The 14,492-nt window shown below is 40.8% G+C and overlaps 2 protein-coding genes across 4 annotated transcripts in view; both read right to left on the bottom strand.

Annotated features, from left to right (window-relative positions):
* LOC100877476 (von Hippel-Lindau disease tumor suppressor) overlaps positions 1–14,492 on the bottom strand; it is a 123,013-nt gene that overhangs the window by 17,736 nt on the left and 90,785 nt on the right. The window contains exons 2-3 of one of the 2 annotated variants that reach the window (XM_076528877.1): positions 8,672–9,000; positions 7,510–7,854 (exon numbers count right to left, since the gene is read on the bottom strand). In XM_076528877.1, the coding sequence (XP_076384992.1) occupies positions 7,545–7,854; positions 8,672–8,904 (543 nt within the window). In that variant the 5' untranslated portion in view covers positions 8,905–9,000 and the 3' untranslated portion in view covers positions 7,510–7,544. Of the gene's footprint in view, positions 1–4,979; positions 7,855–8,671; positions 9,001–14,492 lie in introns of those variants that run through there. The other variant, XM_003704041.3, reaches the window with a different exon arrangement.
* Positions 1–14,492, bottom strand: part of PH4alphaEFB (prolyl 4-hydroxylase subunit alpha-1) — a 386,407-nt gene that overhangs the window by 281,131 nt on the left and 90,784 nt on the right. The gene's annotated exons all lie outside the window — the stretch shown is intronic.

The following is a 14,492-nucleotide window of genomic DNA, read 5'->3' as shown; positions in this document are numbered from 1 at the left end:
TATATAGTTGTTAGTCTATATTATTACAGAGAATATTCTCTTTTTTATTTTATTGCTTCAACTATTCCCCCTTTTATTCTACTCTTTTGACTATACTGCTATTTTCTATTTCTTTTCATTTATATCTAACTCTATATAGAAACCTTACCTATTCATTCCTATTTTATCATAGTATAAATTATCTCTGCCATCTAATTAGTAATACATTCAGAATCTACCCTCTAACCGTACACACGTTTTACGTACTATTCAACATTAATTGGAATCACTAATAATATCTCACGTATGAAATTACTAATATATACGTCACTATAAATAAAGTATATGAAAATTATGAGATGTAAGAGAAACGAACGAAAAAACCGAAAAACTCCTTTATCGGGATTTGAACCCTGTCCGTCAGATTAACAGTCAGCTACACTACTCGCTACACCAACCTCACCCCTCTACAACAGATCTTTTAAAACTTCTCTTACTCGATGCATTAATAACAATACGAATCAAAATATAACAATATTAATAACATACCAAATAATATGGGTATAATATTATTAAGATTAATAAATATCAATAAAATAATTACACGTTAAATTTGCCTAGCAAATATCCATTGACCTGCAATCCGCAACGAACGTAATAACAATGTTGCCGAGAAAATTTGCAAATGAAATGATTAAAATTTACATAAAAGCTTGCCGACATCAACACGCGTCCAATTAACGATTAAAACGATTTCCGCGTCGCAATGAAATTTGAATAATCCAGCACGCGAGCACGTGACACCTCGCGGAATTTCTCCCCGTCATCAATCTCCGTTCGATTAAACGGCGCATCGAGAGTAACGATGAAACGCGTCGATAAATAGTTGGAAAGAAGAAACGTTTCCGGGGTTTTGCATTCGGTCGGATCGTTCGGCACGAAGCGAGAAGGTGAAAAGGGAAAACGTGGTGGAAGAATACCGTGTTTGCGGTATTCAAACACTCATCGGTTTTACATTGAACGTGGCTCGGTGCACCGGCTCGGTCTGGCTTTTATTTACACACGAAAATACGCTTCGTGACTCGTGTCTCCATCGTGACCCGTTCTACAGGCCCATTCTGAAATCTGGATCACGATATCAATTTATGGTATCGTTCGTTCCATAAATCTGTTCTTATTATTTCTTTTTCGTAAAAGCATCGACTCCGCGCTCTTTTCTTTCTTTAGGTCGATCTCTTCAAACGGATCGTTCCACATTTTTGTACGAGATCTTTGAATTTCAAACGACTTGTTAATTGTCAGCTGTTCGAATACGGTATTGATAATTTTTTCCAGAATGTCTCGTATATACGGATCCATTGAAAGGATATTCATTTGCGTTTTGCAAGTACATCGATGCACCTGTAAGGTACTTTGTAACACAATATTTGGTCTAATTTTTACCGTGTCCCTTCATGAGTGGCTCTTCAGATAATTTCGTAAATACCAAACAAAAGTGTTAAGATAAATAACGAAGTACGAAGGAAAAATCAAATAAACAGAATATTTGTTCTAACATCGCTTGAAAAAGAATTTTTATCATGACCTTCATGAGTGCCTCTTCTAATTTCATAAACAGCAAACAAAAGTGTTAAGATAAATAACGAAGTACGAAAGAAAAATCAAATAAACAGAATATTTGTTCTAACATCGCTTGAAAAAGAATTTTTATCATATCCCTTCATGAGTGTCTCTTCTAATTTCATAAACAGCAAACAAAAGTGTTAAGATAAATAACAAAGTAAGAAAGAAAGATCGAATGAACATTTCGGGTCGAATATCAGGAGAATAACAGTAAGAGCAAGAATCTTCTAAACGGACTAGAATAGCCGGGAGTTATTATTCGTTGAAAAGCGTAAGTCCGTTTCAGTTTCGTGGCGAAGTGTATTTTACTCGGCTAATGGTTAATCAACGCACGTATGCACTTCACTAGACGGAAACATCCCGAAGGAAAGTTGCCGGTATAGCCTCGCATGGTTGATTACGGAAGGACGGCTAGGGATGAGGAACGGTTTAATAACTTCGTAACTCTACTTACGAATTGCGGAAACGAGGCTGGATTACCGACCAGCCGTCGCGATTTACCCTCGAAATTTCCTCTCTGGAAACGTTGATCGTCTTTCCGATCCCCTTTCGACGATGGAAAAGTTCGCGGAGTCGAACACCGCCGACCAGATCGATGGACGAGACAAAACATCTTGCTGTTTTCCAATTCCACGCTTTTCCAACTTCGCAACTTTACGATTTATCCACTTTCGAATCTTTCGATTCTCGCCTTTTCGAACTTTCAAGAGAGATTTTTTATACTTCGAGTTCGGTACAATGTGATTTTGGGATATGGGGGTTTAGGGATTTAGGCATTTGGTGGTCTAGGGATCTAGGTATATGGGGGATATAGGGAAATGGGGGATCTAGGGATATGGGTTTAGGGAAGTAGGGATATGGGGGATCTAGGGATATGGGGGATATAGGGATATGGGGGATATAGGGAAATGGGGGATCTAGGGATATGGGGGATCCAGGGATATGGGGGATCCAGGGATATGGGGGATCCAGGGATATGGGGAATCTAGGGATACTGGAATCTAGGGATATGGGGGACTTAGGGATATGGGGGATCCAGGGATACGGGGGCTCTAGGAATATGGGGCATCTAGGGTTATGGGGGATCTAGAGATATGGAGGATCTAGAAATACGGGGACCTAAGGATACTGGGATCTAGGGCTATGGGAGACCTAGGGAATTGGGGACTTAGGGATGTGGGGGACCTAGGAATATGGGGGACCTAGGAATATAGGGGACCTACGGATATGGGGGATCTAGGGATATGGGGGACCTAGGGATACTGGGATCTAGGGATTTCAGGATCTAGCGATGTTGGCATCTAGGAATATTGGGATCTAGGTATATCTGAATCTAGGAATATCTATTTATACCTTTTGTACTTCATGATTTTGGAACTCTGAATTTTTAGAATTTTTGGATAAAGGAATTTTTGAACTTTGATACCTAAAATGATTGGTGTAAAAAGTATTTTACGGTCGATAAAATTGATCCATTCAAATAGACCGTGAAAAATAACCACTTTCGACAATGGCTTCGAAAGTTTGGGAACTAGTATAATGAAATGTAGGATCACCTTAGTTGATTGGCACCATGAACGAAAATGGGGTAATATCGTTTGAAAAATCTTTATTGTTTCATCGTATAGTTCATTAAATGCAAGGTACCTTTTCTCTGAAAACGTGGCTATGGAGCGGTTCATTATGTACAAATCATGGTAATAAATTTTACGTAACTGCTTAACATTTTTACCTTAAATTGAACTTCTCTGTACAAGCAATTAATCTAGATATCAGTTCGTAATTAAAAATATTGTTCAACAATTAAAATATTCGAGATGTTTGAATATGGAATAGTCACATAATTCTGTGATAATTGGTACTCGAAATTGTTCGAATACTTCAGTAATCAAATATAACAAGTAGTCGGATTTTTGTAAAACCCAGCTGATAATAATAAAATGACCGAGTGATTGTATGTATACTACGCGCCGAATGTTCCACGCGTCAAATACTCCACGCGTCAAATACTCCGCACGTTGAATACTCCACGCGCCGAATACTCCATGCGTCGAATACTCCACGCGTCGAATTTTCCACGCGTCGAGTACTCTACGCGTCAAATACTCCACGCGTCGAATACTCCACGCGTCGAATACTCCACGCGTCGAATACTCTACGCGCTGAATTTTCCACGCGTCGAATACTCCACGCGTCGAATACTCTATGCGCCGAATACTCCACGCGTCGAATACTCTACGCGCCGAATACTCCACGCGTCGAATACTCTACGCGCTGAATTTTCCACGCGTCGAATACTCTACGCGCCGAATTTTCCACGCGTCGAGTACTCTACGCGTCAAATACTCCACGCGTCGAATACTCCATGCGTCGAATACTCCACGCGTCGAATTTTCCACGCGTCGAGTACTCTACGCGTCAAATACTCCACGCGTCGAATACTCCACGCGTCGAATACTCCACGCGTCGAATACTCTACGCGCTGAATTTTCCACGCGTCGAATACTCCACGCGTCGAATACTCTATGCGCCGAATACTCCACGCGTCGAATACTCTACGCGCCGAATACTCCACGCGTCGAATACTCTACGCGCTGAATTTTCCACGCGTCGAATACTCCACGCGTCGAATACTCTATGCGCCGAATACTCCACGCGTCGAATACTCTACGCGCCGAATACTCCACGCGTCGAATACTCTACGCGTCGAATACTCTACGCGCTGAATTTTCCACGCGTCGAATACTCTACGCGCCGAATTTTCCACGCGTCGAGTACTCTACGCGTCAAATACTCCACGCGTCGAATACTCCACGCGCTGAATTTTCCACGCGTCGAATACTCCACGCGCCGAATACTCTACGCGTTAAATTTTCCACGCATCGAGTACTTTACGCGTCGAATACTCCACGCGTCGAATACTCTATGCGCCGAATACTCCACGCGTCGAATACTCTACGCGCCGAATACTCCACGCGTCGAATACTCTACGCGCTGAATTTTCCACGCGTCGAATACTCCACGCGTCGAATACTCTATGCGCCGAATACTCCACGCGTCGAATACTCTACGCGTCGAATACTCCACGCGTCGAATACTCCACGCGTCGAATACTCCACGCGTCGAATACTCCACGCGTCGAATACTCTACGCGCCGAGTACTCCACGCGTCGAGTACTCTACGCGTCAAATACTCCACGCGTCGAATACTCCACGCGCTGAATTTTCCACGCGTCGAATACTCCACGCGCCGAATACTCTACGCGTTAAATTTTCCACGCATCGAGTACTTTACGCGTCGAATTTTCCATGCGCCGAATACTCCACGCGTCGAATACACTACGCATCGAGTACCTATTCTGTAATAAAAGTGTTTGGAAATTAGAACACAGTACTTACAACGCGAACAACTTACGCGGAACTAGTAACAGGTTGTCATAAAAAAATGTTGCGAACAAACAACATGCCAACGATCGGAGCGAGTACGTGTAAAGTTTGGTTACAAAAATACCAAGTGTAAAAAATACCGGAGATATTGTTTTCATTGCAACACCGATTTCATCGATGACCTATAACAATCGCAAATTAAATTAACACGCACTTATCGATACCCAAAATAGAATAGAACAGAAGTGGAAAATTGCGTTTGTTAAAATAACGTAAAACAAAAATAGTTATAAATAGAATAATCTACAATATTAAAATTAGGCACTAAACGATACTATAAAGTAATCGGAAAGCTCGATAAAATTGAGACGATAATATTAGACGCTTATAATAAACCAACATTCAAACAGCGTGTTCGGTAAATATATTATAAACTCTTTCGAACGATAGCTAATTAACAAGAATAAAAATGGCACGTTTTTCGACCCGTTTTTATTAACCATTCCCAATTTACTGTTGCTTACGTGCTGTCGAACGGAAGATACAAAATTCACCAGTCAAATCGATAAGTTTGAAAGATTCAAACGGCGACACACATATTTTACAGGTATGTACACGTATCGGACGATTTTTCGAGAGGAAAGCGACGTATAAAATTGACGATGCGTTCAAAAGAAAGATTATTAGCCCATAAAATATTCGACGAGTTGATCGAGTTGAAATCAGTGAGCGTTAACACTTTACTTAATCGGCTCGATTTTGATATAATCCCCGTATAATATGCGCTTTAAATTGCGAACTTCCACAACTTTTGCATAAAAAATATGAAGCATGCACTCTACGTAATGGCTTAATTACCAATATAAATGAAAGCATAATTATGAATTCATTTCGGTATTTATTTTCATTAGTTCGAAAATTAAATTTCAAATTACGTTTCCGATGTGATCGGACTTGTACAGTGAAATATTTATATTGCAGGATATAGTAGACTTGCGGTATATTGCCACGCGTTATATTGCAATTTGTTGAATTGTCATTGTATGATCAAGCGTTATATTTTCACTTGTTAAAGTATGATGTAGTGGACTCATCGCGCATTGTCATGCATTATATAACCTCGTGTTATATTGCCGCGCGTTATATTGTCAGTTGTCTAACAGCGACGTGTTGGTTTACCTCGTTTTGTATCGTCATTCGTAAAATTATGGTGCGTTAAATCACCGCGTGTTATATTACCATGCGTTATATCACCACGAGTTATATTACCAATTGTGGAATAGTGATGCGCTGGATTACCACGCGTTATATCGTCATTCGTGAAATTACGATGCGTTAAATTACCGCGTGTTATATTACCATGTGTTATATCACCACGAGTTATATCGCCGCGCGTTATATTGCCAATTGTGGAATAGCAACGCGCTGGATTACCATGCGTTATATTATGATTCTTGAAATTACTATGCGTTAGTTCATCACGCGTTATATTACCATGCGTTGTATCACCACGAGTTATACCGCCACGCGTTATATTGCCAATTGCGGAATAGCGATGCGCTGGACTACCACGCGTTATATCATGATTCGTGAAATTACGATGCATTAGTTTACCACGCGTTATATCACCACGAGTTATATCGCCACGCGTTATATTGCCAATTGCGGAATAGCGATGCGTTGGATTACCACGCGTTATATCGTCATTCGTGAAATTATGATGCGTTAGTTTACCACGCGTTATATTACCATGCGTTATATCACCACGCGTAATATCGCCGCGCGTTATATTGCCAATTGCGGAATAGCGATGCGCTGGATTACCACGCGTTATATCGTCATTCGTGAAATTACGCTGCGTTAATTCATCTCGCGTTATATCACCATGTGTTATATCACCACATGTTATATCGCCAGGCGTTATTTCACCACGTATTATACCATTATCCATTATATTACCACGCATTACATTGTCATTCGCTGACTTATGACGCATTAACTTACCTTGCAATATATAGCCGTTCATTAAGTCACCGCGTTATATTGCCATTCGTCAAATTTACAACGCCTTATACTGCGATTCGTGACGCCACAACGTATTGGACGTTATAACGCGACATTAAATTGCCTCGCATTATATGGCCGTTCACTAAATTACACCGCGTTGGATCTCTATATGTTATATTGTTACCAAAATTATAACACGTATTAATTTAAGCGTAGGATCATAATTCTCAAGTTTTCAAATTTCGTGGCAATATAACGCAAATCTACCGAATATCAAACTAAACCGTAAGCAAAGTGTTAACAAAAGTACAAAGAAACCCCAAATTCCATTGACGTCTAGCAGACACCGATTTAAGAGTTGCACGAATAATAGGAGGTCTAGAGCGGAAACGACGCGTCGAATGTCGAAAGTCGAAGAAACACGAATTTTCCCGGGGTGTCACTTTTCTCGCGAATTCCTCGATACATCTCACGTAGGATATCAATAGAATCGTTGGACCGTGATCGACTTACTGGCGAGTGGTCACGAAGATTCGAAGGATCAAACGCTAAGAATTTCGACTACCACGATCGTCCTCGTTCTCGTCCACGTCCTGATCGTTACTATCGTCGTTTCGCGGCAACATGGTAGCCAGTTCGTGTTGAAGACTCCTCGGAATGTCGAGTTGAAACGCCTGTCGATCGTACGTCAGACGTCTTTTGATCGCTCTCAAAGACAACTCTCGGAGCGTGTAAACAGGCAACGTGATGTACACGTTTGTTCTTTCGCGTCTTTGAGGTAACTCGCTCTGTCGGAGGCCTCGATACCTCACGAACCATGCTTCGGGAAAGAAAACGTCCCTCTGATTCACCGTGTACCTGAAAATCGTATTCTTCGTCCATGTTTTAGGTATACAAAACAGTTACTCCAATCTAAGCAACCAGAAGTCTTGAGAAAGATATCAAGGATTCGTTTCATCGTGTCGGGAGTCGATCTTAACTCTTTTAGTCGTGTAACAGGGTACGTGGAACAATTTATCATTGGAGGTGTCGTAATTTAGGTTTCTTATGCGCATGCGCGGACGTGGTGGTTAATTGCAGAAGTATATTTATATACCGTCACGGTATATTATTTTATTTAAACTTAAGATAAATTGAATGAATTACAACTTTATGGTTAATGTTAATATTTACACATGAATGTTGTACATTAAATCATGAAGATTATCGCAAAATTGTACGTGTGTGAGCAAGGTAACATTTATCTATGTATGTACTACATCGATACTACATTCACTGCGCATGCGCAGACATGGTGGTTAATGGCGGCGGTATATTTATTCAAACTTAAGACAAATTTAATGAATTGCAACTTTACGGTTAATGTTAATATTTACACACGAATGTTGCACATTAAATCACGAAGATTATTGTAAAATTACACATATGTGTTCAACATAATTCTTTTTATCCATGAATGTATTGTGCGGTCACTATTTTCGCTGCGCATGCGAATAAGAACCTGTCTAACCTCAATTGCAACCAAGTATATTTCAGACTTGTTAATAGAAGAACAAATTGGAAGTTCCAGGTGCTAAAATTGAAAGTGTAAATTCTAAAAATCGTAAAAGTTGGCAAAGAGTTAAGATCGAAAAAAGTGTGTAAGCAATCAAAGAAGAGCGTGATTGCGGGGTACCTGTCTCTGGTCTCCGCGTCAACGAAGATCCACGGATGCGTGACAAAGGTGTCGATGTCCAGGCAATCACCGGGTGCCAACACACCGTAACTGACTGCCTGACCCTGGTAATCGATCCAATACAAAACGACGCTGTGCAGCGTCTTGTTGATGAACTTAACGAACGACCTGTGCTCGTTGTTGATCGAACGAAGAACAGGCTGCTGCTCCTGCTGTTGATGATTCTCTCCCATCTTGGACCTCGTTTTCTATCCACCCCTGCGGCTTCACCGAAATTCTTTTCTCTCTGCCCTTCGCCACCCCTCGTGCTACGGTTTCCCTCTCAACGACTGAAAGCAAAAAAAATAAAAGAATCAAGCTAGACTCGGATTAATCGACAACGTCCGCTCGAACCCGCTCGCGAATCGGTCTACGTTCAAACTTTCATGGGCAACATGCTTGACGAGGGAAAATGGTGGATATTTTTCTTAGCCCCGGTCACGAGAAACCCGCGTTCAATTTTGTATCTCGTGTTCCAGGTTTAATCTGCTCGAAATTTCGAGTCTTTGTTTGACGAGAAAATACGCGACTGGTATCGGTCCAATGCGGTTTGTTTTGAAATTTCGAGTTTCGAGTCTCAAGCATGGCAATGCTTCTTGCATAGATTTTTGTGGACGCTGTTTTAAAGGCAAATAGGATAATATTTGAAGGCGGGTTTAATTTCGGAACCGTAACACGAGCGACCTATATGTAATATTTGTTTAAGAAGAGAGCGAAATTCTAAATATTTGAGATTATTAGCGATAGTATTTGAAACGGTTGCGAAGACGTGCAGTTTGTGAGGCAGAGAGAAAGCTAAGAATTTTTGTATCAAATATGATTCGAAGCTTAAGTGAATTAAAATTCGTACGATTGAATAATTTGATTTATAGTTCCAATGTTAGTAAAATAATTTTCAAACGACAGATGAAAATACTGCGCTATTTATAGAATCACGGCAAATGCAGACAGGTGAATGTCTCAATCGAGAGGATGGAACAAAAATGAAGAATTCATACGGAAAAGCCGCAGATAATCCGAGAAGCGTGGAAGAGGTCAAGAACCGTGAATGAACCGGGTTCGATAATAATACATTTAAATAATATATGACGTTAACTCGACACGGAACGCGTTTATCTAGCGACGCAATCAATCATGGAACAGTAATCAAATAGCAGTATATTTCCTGACGGTCTCGTTCGTCACCGAGCAACGTCGAGACGAACAGAATCGTGCTTGACTTTTGCCATTATAAATACGCGTACTTGCTCGTTAACGCGTTATTAAGCGACGATTTTATCTGTTCGACAAATACGAGTAATTCGTAAGTGAATTATGTACGTGACTGTATTATGTCACATGTATATCTACAATTTATAAGGGCTTTTGTAGTTGAATGCGATGTTGAATGAATTTGAGCCAAATTTTCCATGCGTCGAGTACTCTGCGCGCCGAATTTTCCACGCGTCGAGTACTTTACGCATCGAATACTCCACGCGTTGAATTTTCCACGCGTCGAATACTCCACGCGTCGAATACTCCACGCGTCGAATACTCCACGCGTCGAATACTCCATACGTCGAATACTGCACGCGTAGAATAGTCCACGCGTCGAATGCTCCACGCGTCGAATTTTTCACGCGTCGAATACTCCACGCGTCGAATTTTCCACGCGCTGAATTTTCCACGCGCCGAATTTTCCACGCATCGAATACTCCACGCGTCGAATTCTCCACGCGTCGAATACTCCACGCGTCGAATACTCCACATTTCGAATACTGCACGCGTAGAATAGTCCACGCGTCGAATGCTCCACACGTCGAATTTTTCACGCGTCGAATACTCCACGCGTCGAATTTTCCACGCGCCGAATACTCTACGCGCTGAATTTTCCACGCGTCGAATTTTCCACGCATCGAATACTCCACACGTCGAATTCTCCACGCATCGAATACTCCACGCGTCGAATACTCCACGCGCCGAATTCTCCACGCATCGAATACCCCATGCGCCGAATTTTCCACGCATCGAATACTCCACGCGTCGAATTTTCCACGCGTCGAATACTCCACGCGCCGAATACTCTACGCGTCGAATACTCTACGCGTAAAACTTTATATACATTAGCTAATTAGAAGTCTTGCATACAAAAGAGACGCACGATTCATGAAAAGTTGAATTAATAATGACGAGTGGAAGTAGATTTATACCCCTGGGCCAGTGGACCGCAATAAAAAGTTATTCCATATATCTCTCGATTTATCGTTACCCCGTGGGATTGGAAGTTTCAGCGGTCGGAAAGTTTCGTTCGTTTTCGTTCATGAATCCGAAGATTACAACGAGAGGCCTGTGGATTACAAGGAAATAACAATCGTTTTCGCACTGCTCGTATCTATTCATCTCCTGCGTCTTCAGCGGAATTTTAATCTTAAAGTTCGGAATATATTCTGGAACTTGCTTGTCCTTTAACCTCGGGGCTTGCCAACAAAAACTGCTGGAGACGGAGGAAAGATGCGGCTCCGGCTAAGCTGTTGTTTGTCCTGGTTATACTACTACACAATGAAGGACTCAAGGCAAATTGCATATATGTGTGTTGACACTTAGAGAATTTGGCGTGTGAGGTGTATAGTATGTGGAAAATTCTACGCGTGGAGTATTCGACGCGTGGAGAATTCGACGCGTGGAAAATTCGACGCGTGGAGTATTCTACGCATGGAGAATTCGACGCGTGGAGTATTCTACGCATGGAGAATTCGACGCGTGGAGTATTCGGCGCGTGGAAAATTCGACGCGTGGAATATTCGACGCGTGGAGTATTCTACGCATGGAGAATTCGACGCGTGGAGTATTCGACGCGTGGAGTATTCGACGCGTGGAGAATTCGACGCGTGGAATATTCGACGCGTGGAGTATTCTACGCATGGAGAATTCGACGCGTGAAGTATTCTACGCATGGAGAATTCGACGCGTGGAGTATTCGGCGCGTGGAAAATTCGACGCGTGGAAAATTCGACGCGTGGAGTATTCGACGCGTGGAGAATTCGACGCGTAGAGAATTCGACGCGTGGAGTATTCTACGCATGGAGAATTCGACGCGTGGAGTATTCGACGCGTGGACTATTCTACGCGTGGAGTATTCGACGCGTGGAGTATTCAGCGCGTGAAAAATTCGACGCGTGGACTATTCTACGCGTTGAGTATTCGACGCGTGGAGTATTCAGCGCGTGAAAAATTCGACGCGTGGAGTATTCGACGCGTAGTGTACTCGGCGTGTGGAAAATTCGGTGCGTGGAATATTCAACGCGTAGAGTACTCGACGCGTGGCAAACTCAATGCGTAGAATCCTCAGCACATGGAAAACTCAAAACGCAAAAGATTCAACGCAAGGAAAACTTCACTTGTGACGAATTCCTCGCGCAGAAAATTCCCCACATCATTCGACGCATCAAATACTTGGCTCATATAAAAATCAACTCATAGAGTATACATCACACGCAAATCTACCTTGTAGAGAAGCAACACGTGAAAATGTACCGTGCATAAATCTAATTCGCAGCAATCCACCGCGTTCAGCATTCAACCAACATTTAACGTTACTAAAGGTAGAATCTTACATGAACAATATATTATACCGTAGAACAGAATATTTTGACCAAATGAGGTTGAATAGGAGGCGCGTTTCGAGTTACGTTCGTTAAGGAAGTTTCGAGTAAATACGCGTTCCCATGCTGGAAAAGATCGCCTGACCAAGTTCGACGGCTCATTATTTCCAATTTGAAGGGATCCTTCCCTCGTTGCTGACGGCCATTTCGCGGAGTTAGTTGCAAATTACTAGGGAAATTACAACGTCGGCTCGGTCTAACTCGGCCAGGTGTAATTTCACCGGCACGATAGTCGAAATCGCTGGATACTATCTCTATCGAGGCTTCTACCCGACGAACGTTTAGTTCATCGATTTAACTCCGCTACGTTGCTTGCCTCGTCACGTTTACCCTAACGTAAGAAACTTCCTAATTAGAACAATTCGAAGGATAATTCAAAATTTCATGCTACAAGCATGATTCGTGATAAGGGAGAGTTTATTAATTTCGTGGTGGAAAATATGGAGAAGCTGTACAAAGTGCTTTCTATGTGAGGGAGTAGATGTAGGGAGTAGATGTAAAGCATTTTGGAGTAGAATGTAGCGTTTCACGATTCATTAAAAATGTAAGACTTCTTACATATCTTGCGTGATGTATGACTCTTTTAAACAGTGTACTTAACCCTTTGCATTTCTTAATTACCTACTAGCTGTAATTTACAAAATAGTAAAAAAATGGTGGTTTTGATAAAAGGTGACAAGGTGCGGAGTATGTAATAAGTTTATTTTTTATTCATTATGAAATGTGTATATTCTACCAATGTATTTATCTGAATTATTTATGAGATGCAAGTGAAATATGTGATGTTGTGCCACATCTGACAGAAGTGCAGAGGGTTGAGACTATTTGCGTAGAACGTTCTTATAAGTTCATATAAACGAGACATAAAACAGCTAACATATTATTTACATTAATTTTAATATACGATTAGAAAAATATTTTTTAAATTGAAGACTACGGAATTTTAAAGAGAATTTCATACGAGTGAGAGGTATAACAGCTAACTTATTATTTACATTATTTTTAATATACTGTTTGAATAAATTTAAAAAATTGAAGTCTACAGAGTTTCAAAGAAAACTCGATACGAGTGAGAAAAATAACAGCTGTATTATTTACATATTATTTTTAATATACTGTTTGAATAAATTTAAAAAATTGAAGTCTACAGAGTTTCAAAGAAAACTTGATACGAGTGAGAAGAATAACAGCTGTATTATTTACATATTATTTTTAATATACTGTTTGAATAAATTTAAAAAATTGAAGTCTACAGAGTTTCAAAGAAAACTCGATACGAGTGAGAAAAATAACAGCTGTATTATTTACATATTATTTTTAATATACTGTTTGAATAAATTTAAAAAATTGAAGTCTACAGAGTTTCAAAGAAAACTTGATACGAGTGAGAAGAATAACAGCCGTATTATTTTCATATCATTTTTAATATACTGTTTGAATAAATTTAAAAAATTGAAGTCTACAGAGTTTCAAAGAAAACTTGATACGAGTGAGAAGAATAACAGCCGTATTATTTACATATTATTTTTAATATACTGTTTGAATAAATTAAAAAAATTGAAGTCTACAGAGTTTCAAAGAAAACTTGATACGAGTGAGAAGAATAACAGCCGTATTATTTTCATATCATTTTTAATATACTGTTTGAATAAATTTAAAGAGATTGAAGTCTACAGACAGAAGAATACCAAGATACATCTATAAATAAAAAAGCAGTGGAATAGCAGAAACCGTAACGATCTCGCCAGTAATTCTTGGTCGATCTGGAGTTAGAAAGCGCACGAATCGCGCGACCTTTGACCCACAAATCACGTCAATTAAAGCCCTCTTGTCTGTTCGGCCGCGCAAATTGGGAAACGTAGCCGCGATCGATACGGTTGACCCCCGAACCACCGGGACGATCGTGAACCGTTTTAACCAGAACGTTTCCATTTTGCTGTCTCCGTGTTATCCGCCTGTAATTGCTGTTCGCGTTATGCAAGACGACGCAACGAGACAAGACGTCTTTTCGACCAAATTTCCTGCTGTGCCAGCGTTCGAATCACTGACCGAACCCTTTCGATTACAGATACAAGAGCATGTGCTCGACGTATGGGCAGTGTATGGGCATTTCACGGGCAGTTGTGTTCAATGGGAAAAGG

The sequence above is a fragment of the Megachile rotundata genome, chromosome 1, assembly GCF_050947335.1.
Source record: "Megachile rotundata isolate GNS110a chromosome 1, iyMegRotu1, whole genome shotgun sequence".
Taxonomy (NCBI): domain Eukaryota; kingdom Metazoa; phylum Arthropoda; class Insecta; order Hymenoptera; family Megachilidae; genus Megachile; species Megachile rotundata.
Note: the sequence above shows the minus strand (reverse complement) of the source record. Positions and strands in the feature narration are given on the sequence as shown.